General features: G+C 45.8%; 2 protein-coding genes across 4 annotated transcripts in view; both read left to right on the top strand.

Annotated features, from left to right (window-relative positions):
- LOC140992280 (uncharacterized) overlaps nucleotides 1-5,884 on the top strand; it is a 69,042-nt gene extending 63,158 nt beyond the window's left edge. For 2 of the 3 annotated variants that reach the window (XM_073462583.1, XM_073462582.1), the window contains 5 exons: nucleotides 1,803-1,895; nucleotides 2,783-2,875; nucleotides 3,834-3,918; nucleotides 4,071-4,183; nucleotides 4,272-5,884. In XM_073462583.1, coding sequence (XP_073318684.1) covers nucleotides 1,803-1,895; nucleotides 2,783-2,875; nucleotides 3,834-3,918; nucleotides 4,071-4,183; nucleotides 4,272-4,481 — 594 coding nt within the window. In that variant the 3' untranslated portion in view covers nucleotides 4,482-5,884. The remainder of the gene's footprint in view (nucleotides 1-1,802; nucleotides 1,896-2,782; nucleotides 2,876-3,833; nucleotides 3,919-4,070; nucleotides 4,184-4,271) is intronic. The other variant, XM_073462584.1, reaches the window with a different exon arrangement.
- Nucleotides 5,885-7,846: 1,962 nt separating this feature from the next.
- The window catches only part of unc80 (unc-80 homolog (C. elegans)), a 42,056-nt gene continuing 31,034 nt past the window's right edge, over nucleotides 7,847-18,868 (top strand). The window contains 13 exon segments of the mRNA XM_073462530.1: nucleotides 7,847-7,938; nucleotides 8,118-8,166; nucleotides 8,485-8,677; nucleotides 9,589-9,929; nucleotides 11,010-11,133; nucleotides 11,231-11,295; nucleotides 11,561-11,718; nucleotides 15,241-15,514; nucleotides 15,598-15,732; nucleotides 15,938-16,154; nucleotides 16,589-16,729; nucleotides 17,911-18,179; nucleotides 18,482-18,823. Coding sequence (XP_073318631.1) covers nucleotides 7,847-7,938; nucleotides 8,118-8,166; nucleotides 8,485-8,677; nucleotides 9,589-9,929; nucleotides 11,010-11,133; nucleotides 11,231-11,295; nucleotides 11,561-11,718; nucleotides 15,241-15,514; nucleotides 15,598-15,732; nucleotides 15,938-16,154; nucleotides 16,589-16,729; nucleotides 17,911-18,179; nucleotides 18,482-18,823 — 2,400 coding nt within the window.

The following is an 18,868-nucleotide window of genomic DNA, read 5'->3' as shown; positions in this document are numbered from 1 at the left end:
TCGCTGTGATGTCAGACTGAAGAGCTGATGTTCAAATATCTTTAAATAAACATTATTTGGTAACATTTAAGTCATATTTATAATGACATGATGTCTTAATGTCATTTTATTTTGACATAAGGAGCCATTTTCATGTTGCGATATTGTATTCAGATGTAGAAAAGCATTACATGTGCTCAAAAACGCTGCTAAGTATGTCCATGAGCACCTCAGAGATGTTAATATTTAAATAAAGCTAACACTAGCAAGTTTAATAATCTGTTAAATGTTTTCTCTGTTAGTCGCTTAATCATTTTTCCCCCTAAAATGGCAGAAAACAAGTGAAAAATGCCCATCATGATGTCCCAAAAGCTGAAAGTTGACATACTTATGTTGCTCGAGATACGAAACCCCCAAAATAATCACATTATTGTTACAGAAGATGACAAAAACCAGCAAATATCCTCATTTCAGAGGCTTGACCACTGACATCTACTGTATTTTTGGTTTTAAAATGATTGATAATCGATCATCCACATAATAATAGTAGCAAACCATTTAATGTTGATCAGTAAACTGACTGACGCAGGGCTCCGGGGTCGAACATCTTCACATTTTATTTAATAGATACACTTTTCATCCACTAGATCGTCATTGGGTCGAGTGCAGGTGCAGTGTCATTGGTTGACCTTGCAGCTGTAGTAGAAGAGGAAGTGTAGGAACGAGGGGAAAACCACTGAAATGGATGTGAGAGCAGTGTGTGTGTGTGCGTCCATGTGTGTGTGTTCAGGTGTGAGGAAGAGCTGTCAGGAGAATCCAGGTCAGGTCGGTGTGGACCGCAGACGGAGGCTCGCTGTCAGGGCTCTTGTGTGTTTCTCCCCTCCCCCCACCCTTTGTTATTCACATTTCTGTGTTCGCTTCGGCTTTTGAACGATGGAGGAGCCACTTTTAAATTCCCTTTTTTTAATTCTGCAAGAACAACACGAACCGGCGCACCAGGCAGAAATACTCTCACTGGTTGTGTTAAAAAATCTGTTTGTTTGTTTGTAAAATGAATCAACACCTGTTACTTTTAATTTAACGTTCATCTAAAATGTATTCAGCAATAAAACGGGTAGTTTTTCTTTATTTTAACTTGAGCCAATGAGATTATTTCTGCCTCCAGAGCAGCTCTGAGAAATAAATTGTAGAACTAAGATTTAGATTTGAGTTAAGTTTTAATTTCCAACTGATTCGTTACGTATTTCAAAACCATTGGTTGTAAATAAAGATGGACGACGTGACAGCTCCCCAAAAGCGGAGCCAAAACGTCTCGATCGCCCCCTGCTGGCTGGCTACGGTACAGATCACAAACCCCAACCCCTCCACGGACATGGACCAAACTAAAAACTGTCAAATAAAGACGTCCCGAATATGGTTTCAGTCATTTTTAGGCAGTTTTTATCACACTGATGTATGTTCAAGTGCTCCAACCCCGCGCGCGCCAAATGGTGCCACCAGAGCAAGATGGCGGCCCCCGCGTTCGGGATGTTTTAGCTTCGTTTTTGTAAAGTGTGAGGAAGTTCAATCACGTCGTCTATCTTTATATACAGTCTGAGATGTCAACGACAAAGCTGTGGTAGTGTTTGTGGGCGGGAAGCCAGTGAGGGACATTAAATCCTACCGTATTCTCAGAGCTCCTTATCAGAAAATGTGAATGTAAATACATGTTAAGTCTAAATGCATGTTAAAGACACATTGATCACTCATCTCTCACTTGACCTAAATGAGGCACATATAGTGTTTTTTCTTTTTTTTTTTTTTCAAATTCGATTGTGTTTTAGGTTCAAATATTGCACGAGAAGCTGGACTTCAGTCATGTTCAGTCAAAGTGCGGCTCCAAGGATAATCTGAAGCACTCGCCCAAAGGAGGCAATGTATGTAAGCCTTTCTCTCTTTCTTCTTCCTCCTCTCTCTCCTCAGCTGGAGCTAATGTAGCTACCTCTCTCTCGTGCTACTTTTATACGTTCATCTGTTGTGACCCATCTGTTTGTCTGCCACCGGCAGGAGGGTTTATTTCCAAAGTGCAACACATCCGTGTTACTTCTTTTTTCAACCAAGAAGCGACGTTCCCTACTTCCTGTTGTTGTTTTTTGTGTCTCTACGATCTCCTCGCTCTTCAGTGTCCACATGTTGCTACTTGTGACTTTAATCACGAAGGTGATACTACTAAATATGAAGTACAGAGGGTACAATATAGTATAGAATTGAGTTTTTGTAGTATATACTGTAGTTTAGAGAGTATTAGATGAATACGAAAGGCAGCAGTGTGTCTCTATGATCCTCTCTTCCACATCTGCATGTTGTTTTGGTCATTTTGCTACCAAGAGGTTTGGCATTCAGCCCATCTCCCCTCAAAATCACCTCCTCCTCATACAGTGGATGGATGTTGCACTTGGGAATTAAACTCTTGCTTCAGGCTGCTGTATCCTTGTTTCAAGCAAGTTCAACACTGGATGGATTATATCTTCTTACTCTCCAATAAATGCCTTCATCCCTGCGTAAAAAAAAGCCCATCAATCAATAGTTTCCTTCAGTTTGGTCTACAGCAGCTACAATTCAAATGCCCCGGCACCAAAGTGAACCTCCGACAGATTGAGAGGTCGTGGATTTAAAATTGGGACACTTCCACTGGATTATTTTTGGCAAGGGAAAAGGAGGGGCGCTATTTTTAAGCCGCCCACACCCATCCAGTTTGAGAAGCCTTTCAGTGTTTTGCTGCGTTTGTTTGTATATAAAAAAAAAGTCACCCTGTCATTCCCAGGTCATGATACCGAGTGTTAAACTGGACTTTAGCCACGTTCAGGCTAAATGTGGCTCCCTGGACAAAATCCAGCATGCAGCAGGCGGAGGAAACGTGAGTGATATTTCAAAAAAACAAACCCTCATTTTACTAAACCTCTTCATTCAGGTGTGAACGTGGCTGTGGATTATAGTTGTGGAGTGTTTCTCATCTTTCAGCACAACATATAGTATCTTTACAAAGCATACAACATCTGTAAACACCACTTTTACAGCATGCAGGGCCGTCCCCTTGTCTTTTTATCAGTGTTTGTACTCGCTCTAATTCATATCACCCACGGACAATAAAGTTTAATTGAAGCACCTGCTCCCTGCAGCGTCGCCTGGTGACTGCGTTGTGTGTTTGATGGCTGTGCTGTCGCCGCTTGCTTTCATGTTAACCTCTCTCCAGGGAGCCGACATCAGCGTCTCCGGTGCGGACCATCGACAGAGTCATGTCGTGTCATCTAACGGCTGATTTATAAACTGCTCTCAACTCTCTTTTTTCCACACAACACGTGTCGGCATTTTACGGAGGCATATTGGGGCCATTGTAGTTTGAAAGTGCATAAATGTGGAGCTGCAGGAGGGGGGTAGAAGTTGTTAATTCGTGGGGAAAAAAGGGGACTTTCTCTGAGATTAGAGGGGTGAATTTACAAAATAAAAGCTTGAACGTTGTCTGAGATTGTAAACTCACAATTTCGTGGAAAAACAAAGAAAAATATTGAGATTAAATCCACAAATTTACGACAAACAAAAGAAATTCTCTGAGATTAAACTCACAGATTAACGGGAAGAAAACTAACATATTTTCTGAGATTATGACGTCACAAATTTGTGGAAAAAACTCAAGAAATTAAACTGATTACGAGAAATTACAACAGCCCTGATAAGCCACCGTACATTTCTCTGTGATGTTTCACATCTATTTCTATTCATAGCTTCCATCCCTCAACATTTGTGAAGCACATGGTCTTTTATTTGTTTAAACTTCTCTGCGTAACACGTGTTATTTTGCTTCCTGGTGCTAACAGCAGATCCAAATCCAGAGCAAGAAGATCGACGTGAGCCACATCACCTCTAAATGTGGCTCCATGTCCAACATCCGTCACCGACCAGGTGCTGTACAGCCGAACGACTACATAAACCTTTTCTATTTTCAATGTTGAAATGAGAATAGTTTACAAAATGGTGTCCTTCCTGAACACTGTGAGATCCTGATGCCCTCTGGTTCTGACTTTTTCCTCTCCTTGTCGCCGTCCTGTCCCCAGGAGGAGGTCATGTTCGCATTGAGAACGTGAAGCTGGACTTTAAGGACAAGGCTCACGCCAAAGTCGGCTCCCTGAGCAACACCAGCCACACTCCCGGAGGCGGGAACGTCATGGTAAAAAAAGAAAAGCACGCACATACATACGCTCTCCTGTGCATGAAAAGTCTCCGTGAACCTGACCCGAACGTCTTTCTCCGCCCAGATCGAGAGCCACAAGCTGTCCTTCCGGGAATCGGCCAAAGCTCGGGTGGATCACGGCGCCGAAATCGTCGTCACCCACACCCCCGGCGTGGAGACAGGAGGCACCTCCCCTCGGCTGTCCTCCGCCGGCAGCATCAACCTCCTGGAGTCGCCCCAGCTCTCCACGCTGGCGCAGGATGTCACCGCCGCTCTGGCCAAGCAGGGCTTATGAGCTGCTCGCCTCTCCTCGAATAAAAAAAAAAAAATCTCTTCCCATTATTCACTCATCCGGTGTTCCTCCCGAGTTCCTTCACCGCAACACGAACCTCCCCACACGTCCGACCCCCACAGATGTAGTCGATCGACTCTCAACGGGATTTTAAAAAAAAAGAAACTGAATTCTAAGATTATTCTTCACTCTGTACTTTCATTCATCTTCACTCGAATAAATCTGGACTTTTTTTTTCTGTTTTAAGTTCTAGTTAGCTCGAATGCTAAAGTGTAAGTGGATGTGTTTGTCCGAGAAGAGCGGTGACGGTTTTAACGATTGTACAGTTTTGTTTTGTTTTTGTTTTTTAAAGCGTGACGAGCATCACATTCCACTTCGGATCGGATCGAGGGCGGCAACCCGTGCATTACAAAATGTCCATTCAGAATTTATATGGTACTGAATGCAAGATATAACTACTAGATCGTAGACGCTAGTCTTTAAAGATACAGCAGCGTGAGAGACTGAAGCTACAGGAACCTGCAGAAAGAATGGCTGACGACGAGCATGTCTGCTAAAAAAAACGATGATTTTTTTTTGTTCGTGCGTTGGTTTTAATCTCATGATTGTCGGACGAACTGTTTTCTTTTTATATATATGTCACCGTAGTGGAAGTTGTTCCGGTTTTTTTGTACGTTCCCTGTGGCTGCACTGGCTTATTAGCACTCCGATGTGGATAACCCTTTGCAGTTGTGTCGAGTCAAGCGCTAAAAAATACGCTAGCTTTCCAATAGATTCTTCTTTCTTGCTGCTCTTTTTCGTTTTCGCTCTTTCTACGTTAGCTCTGTGATTTTTTATTAGGCTGCAACTGATGCTGTTGTGCTGGCATGGCAAACAAACCACAAATTAGATCTTCACTCGGAGGGAAGCTTAAATCCGGGGACGCATCCCCCGCGCTCCCGCCCGGTCTTTCTCCCGCGGACCGGGTCGTACGATGTGTTTTGAGAGTTTTTGTTCGAAGCTTTATATGAGAAACATTCCACTGAAAGAGCAGCTAACGGTCGGAAAAGCAGAAAAAAACGACGAAGAAACGAAGAATCCTCAACTTGCAGCTGTTAGAAACTCATAAAGAAAAAAGAATAAAAAACAAAACTGTTCTTGCATATTTCTCTGCTCACCATTGTGAAACTCCTTCCTCCTCCCCTGATGTCAGCCTCCCCCCTTCCCCTCCAGTGTTTTATCTGTGCTTCCTCTTGCCTCCCCCACCTGCTCCCCTCTTCCCCTCAGCCTCCCCCTTTGCCTGTGTAAGTGTATTTAAAGAAAAAAGACCATGTAGATGTGTGCACACTTTTTCCGATGTTTGAGACGTACTGATGACAAATGCTCCTACAGGATGACGACAACAGAAATAAAGGAAATAAAAACTGGTTCGCTTGAGTCTCTTGTGATCAATGTGTCTCCGCCGTCCACCAGCAGAGAGTGACACCAGTATGTTGGAGGGCACGGTGGACTTCTTGGATGCCGATATATCAATATCAGAATATTTTTATTCCCTTAATATCGGCCCCAAGCATCAAGCATCGCTCCGGCTCTAGTGTAAATTATTCCAGCAATAAATTAGATTTATTGTTAATGTGAGAACATTTATAACGTTCAGGAGTTTGAAGCACATTAATAATTCATGATAAAGGAGCAGCGCTGACGTACTGTTGCTGCAGTGCTAATGTTGAGCTTTTAATGGACACGTAGGGCTAATGAGGCTAATGAGGCTACGTTTGTTGACACATTTTGATTTATTTACTTAATGTAATAATTTTTTAAAACAACACAAAGCCTTGTCTGATAAAGGGTTTTCTTTTCTTTTCTTTCTTCATATTTAATGCTATTTTTTTGTATTTCGCTAACTTAGCTAGCTAGCTAGCCAAGGCAGACAGACAGAGATATAGCCTGACCACATAATAACAACAGATTACACACAAAAAAACCAAGCTGCTACTGTTTATTGATCGTTAAGAGGAACTGGTTGGTGGTTATCCTCATTTAGACAGAGCCGGTAGCTCGAGGACAGCCTTCTTTGCGAACGTTGCTTTAGCTTCATATTTAGCATAACGCTACACATTTCTCATAAATAGCTAGTTAATACATGTTTTTCCCAAAATGGAGGTGAATAATTGACAAACTTTGTTTAACTTGTGTTTTTTTATATATATATCACATCATTTCTGCTATACGGAAAGTAACTTTAACCAACTTAAAGGGTCATTTCACCAATTTCACACATTTAGCTCAGTTTTCTCATAAATAAATAAAAAATATTAAAAAATAATCCTGCTGATGTTATCGTGATATCAATGAAATCATTACAACCTGGAGTTTGAAGGTGAGGTTTGAAGGGTTTCATAGCACATATGAGTTCAGTTGCATTGTGGGAATTGTAGGATCCATACCAGGGACTAAAAGTTTGAATATTTTGGCCTCTTGTGCATCAATTTGTGATGTTTTTTCCCCCAATTTTAAAGAAATGAACAATTTTAACATATTTTCTTCACTAAAACATTGAACTATCCACTCAGGTACATTTGTCTGTTATACTGACTTTGCAAAGTGATCCAGTAATTCAAATGGCTGTTAATTGTGTAAATAATACCATATATACAGAATTATATAAGTTTGGACACTTTAGGAGCATTTTGCTGACAGTACTTGTATATTTTGACATTTTAATCTTGACGCAGCAGCCTCACAGTGTTGTATTTCTACTTTTCCTCCCGTGAAAGCCTCATATTATCTTTAATCCGCACCACCTGTCTCATTAAACAACCTGTTGAGGATGCAGGATGATCCCCTCACGTGAATGCACCACCCAGGGCTTGTGTGTTTGCATCAAAGTGTGTGTGTGTGTGTGTGTGTGTGTGTGCCGTTTCCTGTTAGAAAAACATCTGTCCCAGCTGCACACTGCGTCTTTAAGCTCCGCCGCTGACACGGAGATCAGCGCGCCGATCAACAGCTGTCGCTGTCCGGGGAGGGGAGGTGCTGAAATCAGGGCGCTCTCTCCTCCTTCTCCATCTCCTTTCTCCTTCTCCATCTCCCCCCCACTCACTCACTTACTCACCCTCCTCCTCCTCCAGCCAACACCACCTCCCTCCCCTCTCTCTCTCCTCTCTCTCTCTCTCTCTCTCTCTCCGTATTGACGCCGACAGACCGACACTTGCAGCCATTTTACGCAGGACGAAACCTCCAATCATGTCGTGAGCCCCGAAGCCGGAGCCCTCTCGCCGGTCACCTGGGCAGAGCCGCGTCCCCCCCCACGCCTCCCCGCCGCGCTCCCGGCGGCGGTCGCTGCACACAAGGCGGGCAGGACAGCTGGCGGGCAGGTCCCCGGCCGCAAGATGGTGAAGAGGAAGAGCCTGGACGACAACGAGCCGGAGTGCGGGAAGGGAATACCGTTCCCCATCCAGACCTTCCTATGGAGGCAGACCAGGTTGGTGTGGACTGATAACAGGTGTTTCGGATGGATGTGAACGGGTTTTAAATGGAGGAAGGGTGTTTTTTTTTTTTCTCTGCAAGAACTGTGAATGGATTGCATGATGTCACACCTGTAAGGAGGGTTTACATACAGTCTGACATTGGAGATGTGACCCTCGTTTATCTGTGTTTCAGTGCGTTTCTGCGTCCAAAGTTGGGGAAACAGTATGAAGCATCTTGTGTGGTAAGTGTCTGATGACAGAAAATAATCCCCCCCTCCCCATCCTCTTCCTCTAATCTGCACCTGCAAATCTCCTCGTTTTTGCATTTAGCAAATGAGTCCCCCCCCCCCCCCCCCCCCCCCCTTCCCCTCCAGGAGCCAGACCTTTTGGAAAACTCATATCCATAATGGCGTTCCTCCAGATCCACACAGAGCCGCCGCTGTCTCTCCCACAGGCTTTGCCTCGCTTGAGGCCATGTGGGATATTTAGATAGTCAAAGAAAGAGGCTTCAGTTTCCAAGCCTGATGTCTCTCTTCTTCTTCCTCCTCCCCCCCCTCCAGTCCTTCGAGCGGGTGCTGGTGGAGAATAAGCTCCACGGGCTGTCGCCGGCCCTGTCGGAGGCCATCCAGAGCATCTCCCGCTGGGAGCTGGTCCAGGCGGCGCTGCCTCATGTGCTCCACTGCACCTCCATCCTGCTGTCGAACAGGAACAAGCTGGGTGAGGAGACGCAGGACAGGCAGCTTTAGGGATCGAGCCGACAGCCGGGTCATCTTCATCTGACAGGACACAGGACGGATGACCTCACAGTGCATCATTATTCTGGATTATCAGCAACAGAACAAGATAATTAAGATGTTTAGTTGAGAAAACGGTGCCGTGGTCTGGTTGTATCACGGCTCCGGTGCACATCAGGTGCACCAGGACACAGCTCAGCCTCACACTGTCATGTTTTTTTTAAATTTAATGTCTTAAAACATTACATAAATGATTGTAAACAGGATTAAAGGTGCAAATACATGACCAAAATAATGGATGCGACCTACATTTACTTGTTTATGAAGAAAACATGCAGCTTGATTGAGTATTATCAGGGCTCCAGGCTAACTTTTGACGCTGGTTGTCCTGCCTAACTTTTTCATTTCACATAATTTAGGCTCACCCAATAAAACATTTAGTTTGTAGTGTTGTAAACAGGAATAAAGGTGCACATGCATGTTTTTCACAACACGAAATGCCGTTTAAATTCAGCTGTTCAGTCGTACTTGACCAGTCGTTATCTACTCGCCCCCCATGCAGATGTTTTGTAGTCCACAAAACATTTCTGGAGCTTCACAGCAAAGCAGCGTTGCAGCGTTCTCCGAAACAACTGAAGTAGAGGGAGACTTGTTTTAAAAAATAGCTTTTTCCCACTTTGCATCAACATGGAGGAGAGTAATGGCTGAATTTCACTTTGGGGTGAACTGTTCCTTTAAGATCTTTCTGTATTGTTGCTGTTGGATCATGGTGAGACGTCAAAAAAGCAAATAATCCAGTTGGATTTGATGTTTTCTTGTCGACCTTGAACAACCCTCGTTGAAGCCATGTCATCTTTAAACTGAAGCGAGCTACATCCTGCCCATTAATCACCTCACTCCACATTAACCCCTGACCTCTGACCTCTGCAGGTCACCAGGACAAGCTGGGCGTGGCGGAGACCAAGCTGCTCCACACGCTGCACTGGATGCTGCTGGAGGCCGCCCAGGAGTGCAACCACGAGCCGAGCCTGGGCCACGGCTGGTCGGCGGGCAGCAGCAGCAGCGCCTTCCTGCAGCCCGTGGGGAACCAGGGGTCGTCCCCGGGGGCCCCGGGCTCCTGCTCCGGCTCCGCTCTAGGAGGGTCGGGCCCGCAGCACAGCGGCTCCCTGCTGGAGGAGGACGAGCACGCTCGGACCAAGCTGTTCCACAAGAGCATGGCCACGGTGGAGCTGTTCGTGTTCCTGTTCGCGCCGCTTATACATCGGATAAAGGTCTGTACGACTACTGTGTGGTTTGTGTTTGAAAAGTCTCGTTTGGCCCAAATCAAACCCTCCAGCACACATACTCAGGGCTGCCATATGGATATTGATCTGTGTGTACAGACAGAATCAAGGGTCGGGTTACAACACTCTGGGGAATCCACCGTGTTTCCCAACTGAATAATAAATTGCTGTATCTTGTAAGTGATCATGTCACAATATGAAGTGCACCAGAATCTGTAACATAGTGATTTTATTTCACGTTAGCGCTCACATCCAGATAAAATCAACACGAGGACACAAAGGAAAAGACAGGACCAGGGAACATGATGTGACAGTCGGCAGATATACGTACATGTGTCATGTGTTTCATGTGGTTATCACACACTTGTGGCAAAGATATTTAACAGAGGCAGGACATTTTAAAGTTTAACGATATATTTTATGATCTAAAATGACATCAGAGCGCTGAAACAGTAAACTTTGTCTGCTTTGTGCTCTGTAGAAACAAAAGTTTTCTGTGGTTGGTCAATAACATCCACCGACTGGTCTATTGGTTGGGCTCGACCTCAGTTAGACGATTTGTCTTGCAATGTATCGATTATCGCGATATCACTGTGTCGCGATACTAATGTGATGACGAGCAGCGTATCGTGTATCGTGAGTTAGGAATGCAAAGCATCGAAATCAAGAAATCACCTTTTGTTTTCGGGGTAATTTATCTCTGGAAATCAAAGCTCGTTTCCTCGAGATCTCAGGAAAATAATCGAAAAATAAAACAAAAGAAAAGAAAACTGAAGAAATAATGTGTAATAATATCGACCCATGACTATTTAGGGCTTCTGTACGAAAGCTTTCCTCTGTAATTTAAGTTAATTTGTTTGTTTTTATGTCATTAAAGTTTTTATTTTATGGTTTGGATTCATCACATAAACCATAAAACCACGTTAAAAGAAACAAATATACATATCAGCATAAACATAAGACGTGTATCCTCAACTATGAAGGATATGAAACAAAACAAAAGATGTTTCCACCTTTTTATATGATTAAAAACTTCTTAATTAACTAACTACGTCTCTGTTCTTTTAGGAGTCGGACCTGACCTTCCGACTGGCCAGCGGTCTGGTAATATGGCAGCCGATGTGGGAGCACCGGCAGCCCGACATCCCGGCCTTCACTGCCCTCATCAAACCGGTCAGAAACATCGTGACAGGTGAAAATAAAACCTCATTTCCGGCCGTGTACATAACAGATGTAAGACGTGCTTGTTCCTAATTAAGACTTGTAATCTGCTCTGCGTGTCTCAACAGCGAAGAGGAACTCCCCAGTCAACAACCAGTGCAGCCCCTGTGGATCTGGCAACCCCGGTCCCATGGTGAGTGAGCGTTTTCAGCTCGGATCTTGTCAGAAAATCGCCTCCCATGTCGATTGAGTGTGTTCAGGCGAGAGGCTTCCTCCCCTCCCCCCCCGGAGCCTGGCTGCTCATATTCATTAGCGCCGGCCATGTGGGAGCATTAGCGTGGTTAGCCGGGGTCGCGGCACAAACCTGGCTCCAACCTCAGAGCCTTTAATTATCAGGAAGTGTCTGCCCTGTTTATCCACATCGTCCGTCCATCTCTCTCTCCCCCCTCCACCCACAGGGCTTCCAGGTGGTCTGCGAGGCCGCCCAATCGGATTCCTCCTCCCCCTCGGCCGGAGAGCAGAGCTGTCGTCGTGGTAACTCGGTGGAGAAAGGTGGCCCTTCCCAGCAGCAGCAGCAGCAGCAGCCCCCGCCGGTCAAAGGCCCCTCCAAGAAAAAGTGAGCGGCGTTAATCAGTTTAACCTGCAGACTCAGAGAGACGGCGAGCGTCCGGTGACATCATTGATTGTTGGCGTCATATCCCTTCAGGCTTCCTGTCATGCAGGAGGAGGCAGATGATGTGTGTGATGACTAGTGTGAATGCAACAAGGCCAGGATGATTTAATCCTTCACCGTTCTCCCTCTTCTGTCCAACATTTATACATTTCGTTTAGTTGATTATTAGTTTGTTATTTGGTTTGGCGTCACGCTTCTCACTTAAAATGTAAAGTTTGTTCAAAAGTGCTGTAGCAGCATATAAAATAGCTGCCCTTTGGGGATCTGGCAACCTGAAATCAAAACAAAATCACAAGGTTTTAAAGTCAATGCAGAATAAGACGCCACGTGTCTCGACTTTAGCTTCAGATGGATCAAAAAAATGCGATAAAACTCAGTTACAGTCGTGTTACATGAAACTTTGAATACAGGAAAACAGAGTTACAAGCAATAAAAATAAGAGAAAAGATAAAATAGAGTAGAATATAAATAATAACAACAGTAAAACATGAATAAACAATTGTAAAATATAGATAGCAGAGCTGAAAGCAGATCTTCAGCAAAGCATCCTGAACTCTTCTGCTTTTGTCGACTTGAGAGGAAGCAATCATCCGTCCAGCCTGAGGTTTGCCTTCATTCGCTGAAGCAGACGTACAGAGACAATAATAATAAATTAAATGTTTCAAATATATCAAAAAATATCCTCTAACACTTCATTTCCTGCACATTCTTGCATTAAAACCCAGAAAACCTTGGCGATTTTGGGCAGCTCCCATGTTCTGTAAAATTAGTGTTTTTATCAATGGAGTCTGGTGGATTTGACGAGAGCACAGATGTATTAAACAGCTCCAGTTCCCCAACTTTCACTCGAGTAACCTCTGTCACGTTGTCTTTATAATTACGGGACGTGTGTGGCGGACATCATGACTGGTCAATGCCTTCAATTGCAGGGCGAAAGCTCGGAGAAATGGACCTCGTTCCGGCAAAAAAAGATTTTTTTGTGCGTAAATCATGACAAAAAACAATGTTGACTTGCGGATTTATGGCAGGAAAAGTGTGTAAAGGCCTTGAGATCTTGCAGTTTTTAGTCTCGTCTTCAACAAACTCGTAAATTTGAACGGACCTCGTTTTAATCGTGCAGTAATCCCGTATATTAACATCACTGTAGCTCCATTACGATCAACATACGCCTTCGCTGCCTTCGCATAAGCTTCCTCAAGCGTCCGTGCCGCAGCCGAGGATCCAGCTGTGGGGCTGCGGCAGTGCAGTGATTTATAAGTGACCCGCGCTGACACGGGACTGGTGCCATCATCTTGTTGATGGCTAAACATTTATCCCTGCGGCGGCGTCTGTCGAAACACACTGCACGGCACAGCAGCTCGTGAGAGCCAGCGTATATGAATAGCTCCTCCTTCCCCTGTGTAATGGGTTGCCCCGAGCGCTGCTGTCTACTCAGTCAGCGCACACACACACTAACACACACATACAGTACAGAGCCTCGTCTTTCTCCAGCATTAGGCCCATCTGACATGTGCCCACAAAACCAGGGTAATTACGCTGAAGTAATGTGTGACATGTCTGACGCTGGCAGTGTTTCCGGCCTGGCTCCATCTTCGGTCATCCCCGCGGCAAGACTGGGATTGTCTTGGTCGTCGGTGCCAGGCCGAAGCTCAATCTGTGCTGTCTTTGGCACGAGCCGGGCAGGTTTCGACCGGCGTGGGTTGGCAGGAAAAAAACGGAAAAACTCAAGAGAGTGCGTCCCGTGATTTCCTGGTTCGAGTTTGGTAGGAAGTGCCTGAACAAACTCTGCTCCAACATCCTGCACATCCTGCGTGGGCGTCATCATCTACTCAAGTCATGCCAGCGCTTCAGCCATCAAAATAAGCTCCCCCCCCTCCCCCCTCCGAGCTAGTTATATCCTCCTAATACACCCCGACACCAAAGGGTTTGTGGGCAGTCACGTGGTGTCGCAGGAACAGAGAGGTTTATCCCCATTGTTTCCCAGATTAATTGCTTTGTTTGAAGGGTCGGTGGTGGGAATTGGAAGCTGGAGAAGAAAAGCGAGGAAATGTAAATGAGTCCTTCAAGCGAGGGCGAGTTCTCACATTGGAGGGGATTTAGCGTAGGAAGGGTTTCGAGTCGTTGGATTCCTGCTGTCGATCAGAAAACAGCCATCTTTCGCGCGCTCCCTCCGATAGAAATCGTTCCCGCCATCAGGTGATGCTCTCTGATTAATGCAGCTTGCTCATCCTGTGGCGCCGCATCTCACAGCCCTGCTGATGCTGAGGCAGTTTCCATGGCAACCGCTGTGCTGCCGGCAGGCCGGCTGGCTGGCTGGCTGGCTGCTGCATCCCTCCTACCGCATGGAGAGTCGGTAGTGTGTGTGGGGAGGGGGGAGGCGGCTGTCGTCACTCGGTCGCCGTGGCAACCTGACACAACATGAGCAGCAGGGCAGAGCGTGTGTGTGTGTGTGTGTGTGTGTGTGTGTGTGTGTGTGTGTGGCGAGACGCTGAAACATGATACAGCCTCCCTCTGCTGTCCGCTCTAAAAGTGATTCATGTCGGTATCGACCGTCGCCTTCCTGCTCCGTTTATTACAGCGGCTGAGATTAAATGCCTCGTTCTGCCTCGCTCACGGTATCAGTCTGTTTCTCCGTGCGTCTCTGCAGCTCTCGCCCAAACCGCTGACCTTCATTCCAGCTTATTTATAGTGGACTCACGTAGGCTGCCTCTCCGAACCGCCCGCTCTCCCAATGACGCCGGAGGGGGGCTCTGCCCTTGTTTACCATCCTCCTTTGATGCATTATTAATGAAGCAGCTGACGACAAGCTAATACAACAGAAGAGGCTGTGACATTTTGTAATTGTGTGCTGAGTGAGTTGTGTGACGGAGCAGGAAAGGATCAAATCACAGGCAGAATGCAGCAACATGCATTGGATTTTGGCTTTTTTAATGATCCTGGGTTCAATTATCAGTTGTCAGATTTCAATGATGTTGCTGTTATTTACTTTCAGCACCTCTTACTTGCCCCTCCAGCCTTCATTTAAATCCTTTTTACTCCACTTTTCTACATCTGCTCGGCCTGGTTGACCATAAAACCACATGTACACAAGAAAACACCCAAAACATGGAAGAAAATCACTACAAAAACAAAGATTCAAGGTAAAAGTTAGATTAAAGTAACGTCTTGAACTTTAAGATAAACCTTTTCTTATAGCTCTCCGATGTGTTTACGTAACTTCTCCTTCCATTTTTTTTGCCATACCTGGAAAATGCCTCGACCTCTTTGAAAAATTTGCGATGTTTTTGGGCAGATTTCAGACCGACTGTACGCTCTGTGCCACAGGAAGTTAGCATAATCAAATTAGCTTCCGTCCAGTCACTTTACCGGAACCGGCATTTGACTTGTTGACTTACGTGTGTGTGTTTCTGATTCAAAAGGGATCAAACCATAAAATCATCTGTATCTCCTTCCCTTTTCTTCAAGGACGTCGGCCCCTGCCGGCCTGCCGACCTCCCTCTCCCAGCGAGCTCGCTACGCCACCTACTTCGACGTGGCGGTGCTGCGCTGCCTGCTGCAGCCTCACTGGACGGAGGAGGGCGTCCACTGGGCCTTGATGTACTACCTGCAGCGCCTGAGGCAGATCCTGGAGGAGAGACCTGAACGAGTGCCCGAACCTTTGGTCACGCCTCTGCCGCGGCCGCGCAGCAGCTCCATGGTGGCCGCCACGCCTTCACTGGTCAACACGCACAAGACTCAGGTAGTAACGGCAGGAAGTTGATGGAGGGATTGTGTTGAGACGCCAACGCTTACGTTATCCGTGTCCTCTGCTGTGTTTTGCAGGATATGAGTCTGAAATGCAACGAAGAGGGAAAGTCTCTGAGCACAGAGACGTTCGCGAAGGTTTCTCTGACCAACCTGCGTCGACAGGCAGTGCCTGACCTCGCCTCCGACCTCGGCATGAACATCTTCAAGAAGGTCAGAGACAGATCAAGTCTTGAATGCTAACATGCTAATTTAATGTTTAGCAGGGTAAAATGCCCGCTTCCATTTGCACTCACACCACAACACTGCCGCTGTTTGTTATTTTAATGTTTTTAAGGAGAAGAAATACCTTTATTATGCATCTTTTCTACAAACGTTATCAATATGACCTTTAAAGTACGTTTACTTTGCGCTCCAGTTTAAGAACCGGCGCGAGGACCGCGAGAGAAAGGGCTCCATCCCGTTCCATCACACTGGGAAGAAGCGTCAGCGCCGCATGGGGGTTCCCTTCCTGCTCCACGAGGACCACCTGGACGTCTCGCCCACCCGCAGCACCTTCTCCTTCGGGAGCTTCTCCGGCCTGGGCGACGACCGGCGGGCGCTGGACCGCGGCGGCTGGCAGGCCACCATCATGGGTAGGAAAGACTGAGAGTAGATTGCATGTCACCAGTAGTCACCACAGTCTTGATTCACTTCCCCCTTAAGCCCCCGTTTGGTGAGTCAGAGGATTGTGTCTGGATCCGGCTGTCAGTGAAGTAGGTCAGTTCATTAACATCGGGATTCCTTATTAGCTCTCGCTGTGAAGTGTGATTAAAATTGGCTCAGGGCACACATGCATTCGTATTATTATCCAGAGTTGGTGCCTTCTTTCCATGAACCCACTGCCTCCTTTTCACACTACTGTTATGTCCCCACTTAGCTTCGGATTAGCCCCATTTACAGGAAGAACATTTCCAAGAAAAGGCCTGATAGATGCAGGAAAAAGACAGGTTTCTATAACTGCTTTGCTTTATCCAATGTTGTGTGTTTGATCCAACCTGATGTATTAATCCGTTGCGTCACTTTCCAGGCAAGTTCACGCGGCGAGGAAGCACCGACACGGCCGCCGACGCCGACAGCCTGAGCGCCAAACACTCCCACTCCCACCACTCCCTGCTCAGAGACATGCCCGACCACTCCAACAGCCACAGCGACAACACCGTCAAGGAAGGTAACGTGAAGGCGGGAATAAGAAAAGAGCAAATTAAAGGTGCAATATTGCAAATAGGGGTATCCGCTAACTGCTGCTAGCTGTAGCTGCTGTTAGGTCAGTTAGCCGTGCAGCTAGCGGTCCAGAATGGGAGCTCCGGGGAAGTGTTGGTTTTTACAGCTAGCTAGGAGCTTTTGGACCAAGGCAGGCCAGAGCTAGCTGGTTAGCATGCTAACTTTCTGCGACACAACATGCAATAACGTCTAAACTGTTATTCCTTCGCCTTCTGTTGATAATTTTATTTAATTTTTAAATGTTTTCAGCTAAAATTCTTACATAGTGCAAGACTTTAAGTCAGAGAATTAGCCTGAAACAAGCAAAAGCTGCAAAATTTCCAAATAACAAGGCACTTAGAGGATCTTCAACCATTATTCTTTCAATATCTAACAAATCAACAGAAAAGTGAGGATAAAAAGCCATTTTTACATTTAAAAAAAAGGTAAACTCAGTATACAGTAGTGATTATGCTCTATTTTCATGACTACACACATTAAAAACTACAATCACATTACAGTCCATCAGCCTCAACAAACAACAGACGCTGCCAGCTCCACTGAGGCCTGCCGAGCCGAGCAGAAATAGGACAGAGTTATATAACGGTGATATTCCTGTGACAATGCTAATTTACATACAAATAACAGTGCTGTCTCCGCACTGCATCTCATGCATGTTATTACGTTGACTGAGAACAGAAGATGATTATAGAAGAGAGCTGATTGTGAGAATAAAGTGTGATTATTCTTTGTAGTTGTTTTTATTGATCATATCGACCTTAGTAATGCAGTTTCTGATCTTTTAAATGTTATTACACAAAGTTAAAACTGAGCTCTCATTTTTCTTCTCATGTATGGAAGACTGAAAGAGTCAAAATGCTTAAAGAAAATATAGAAATAAATAAGTTTATGGGTAAAATGCAAATTAATACAGAAATAAATACAGAAATTAAAAAAATTAAATGAAAAAATTCACAAATAAAATGGAAAATTGAATGGAAAAGTAAATAAACTATTAACACAAAGGGAAATTTAAAGGTAAATATTGATAAATGTCACATTGTATTAATTTATTAATGCCTACTTTTTTTTAATTAACATATTTGGTGGATTTAATAGCCTAATGATGTATTTCATGTGTGCTCACAGTCCGCTCTCAGATCTCCACCATCACCATGGCGGCGTTCAACACCACGGTGGCGTCCTTCAACGTTGGCTACGCCGACTTCTTCACCGAGCACATGAAGAAACTCTGCAACCCCGTCACCGTCCCCGAGATCCCCGTGGAGCCGCTGGCCTGCGCCAACCTGCCGCGCAGCTTCACCGACTCCTGCATCAACTACTCGTTCCTGGAGGAGGGCGAGAACATCGAGGGGACCAATAACTTTGTGCTGAAGAACGGCATGCTGGACCTCACGGTGAGCGTTCGCTCGGTAAACGATCTCACAGGCCTGAGCAGGCACCGCCCATCGTGTTTCCACGTGAACTCATTCTGTGTTTGGAGGCGTGGCTTATAGTTGTGACATCACAAAGTAACGGAAGTCCTGACGGCTCGTTTAAAGGCACAGTTTCGATACTTTCACAGTATTTTTTAAAAGCACCAAGATCTGCTTTATAATCAATAAAGACATGACTAATTTAATAAATTTAGTCTTTCAGCAGCTGGTTGGACAAAAAAAAGCAATTTCAAGACATTTTTTCCCTCCATCTTGTATCCTAGGCTGTCTTGCGGGCTCTCTACGCCGTCCTCAGCCACGACATCAGCTCCAGGATCTGCGACGTGGCCCTCAACATCATCGACTGCCTGCTGCAGCTGGGCGTGGTGCCCGGCATGGGCAAGAAGCTCTCCAAGCCCGACAACAAGGAGAACCAGGAGGCGCGGGCCAAAGACCCAGCCGGTCAGGGGCTCGGCGGAGGCGCCCAGGGAGGCGGCTCGGTTCCCGGGGCCGGGGCGGGCGGAGGGGGAGATGGAGGCGGAGGTGGTGGAGGAGGGGGAAGCGGTGGAGGGAGCGGGCAGGGGAGCAGGGACGATGTGAAGAACAACAAGGATAATGATAAAAAGGTGAGTAGAAACGTCAAACATCTTGATACAGCTACATAAAAACTC

This window comes from Pagrus major, chromosome 24 (genome assembly GCF_040436345.1).
Source record: "Pagrus major chromosome 24, Pma_NU_1.0".
Taxonomy (NCBI): domain Eukaryota; kingdom Metazoa; phylum Chordata; class Actinopteri; order Spariformes; family Sparidae; genus Pagrus; species Pagrus major.
Note: the sequence above shows the minus strand (reverse complement) of the source record. Positions and strands in the feature narration are given on the sequence as shown.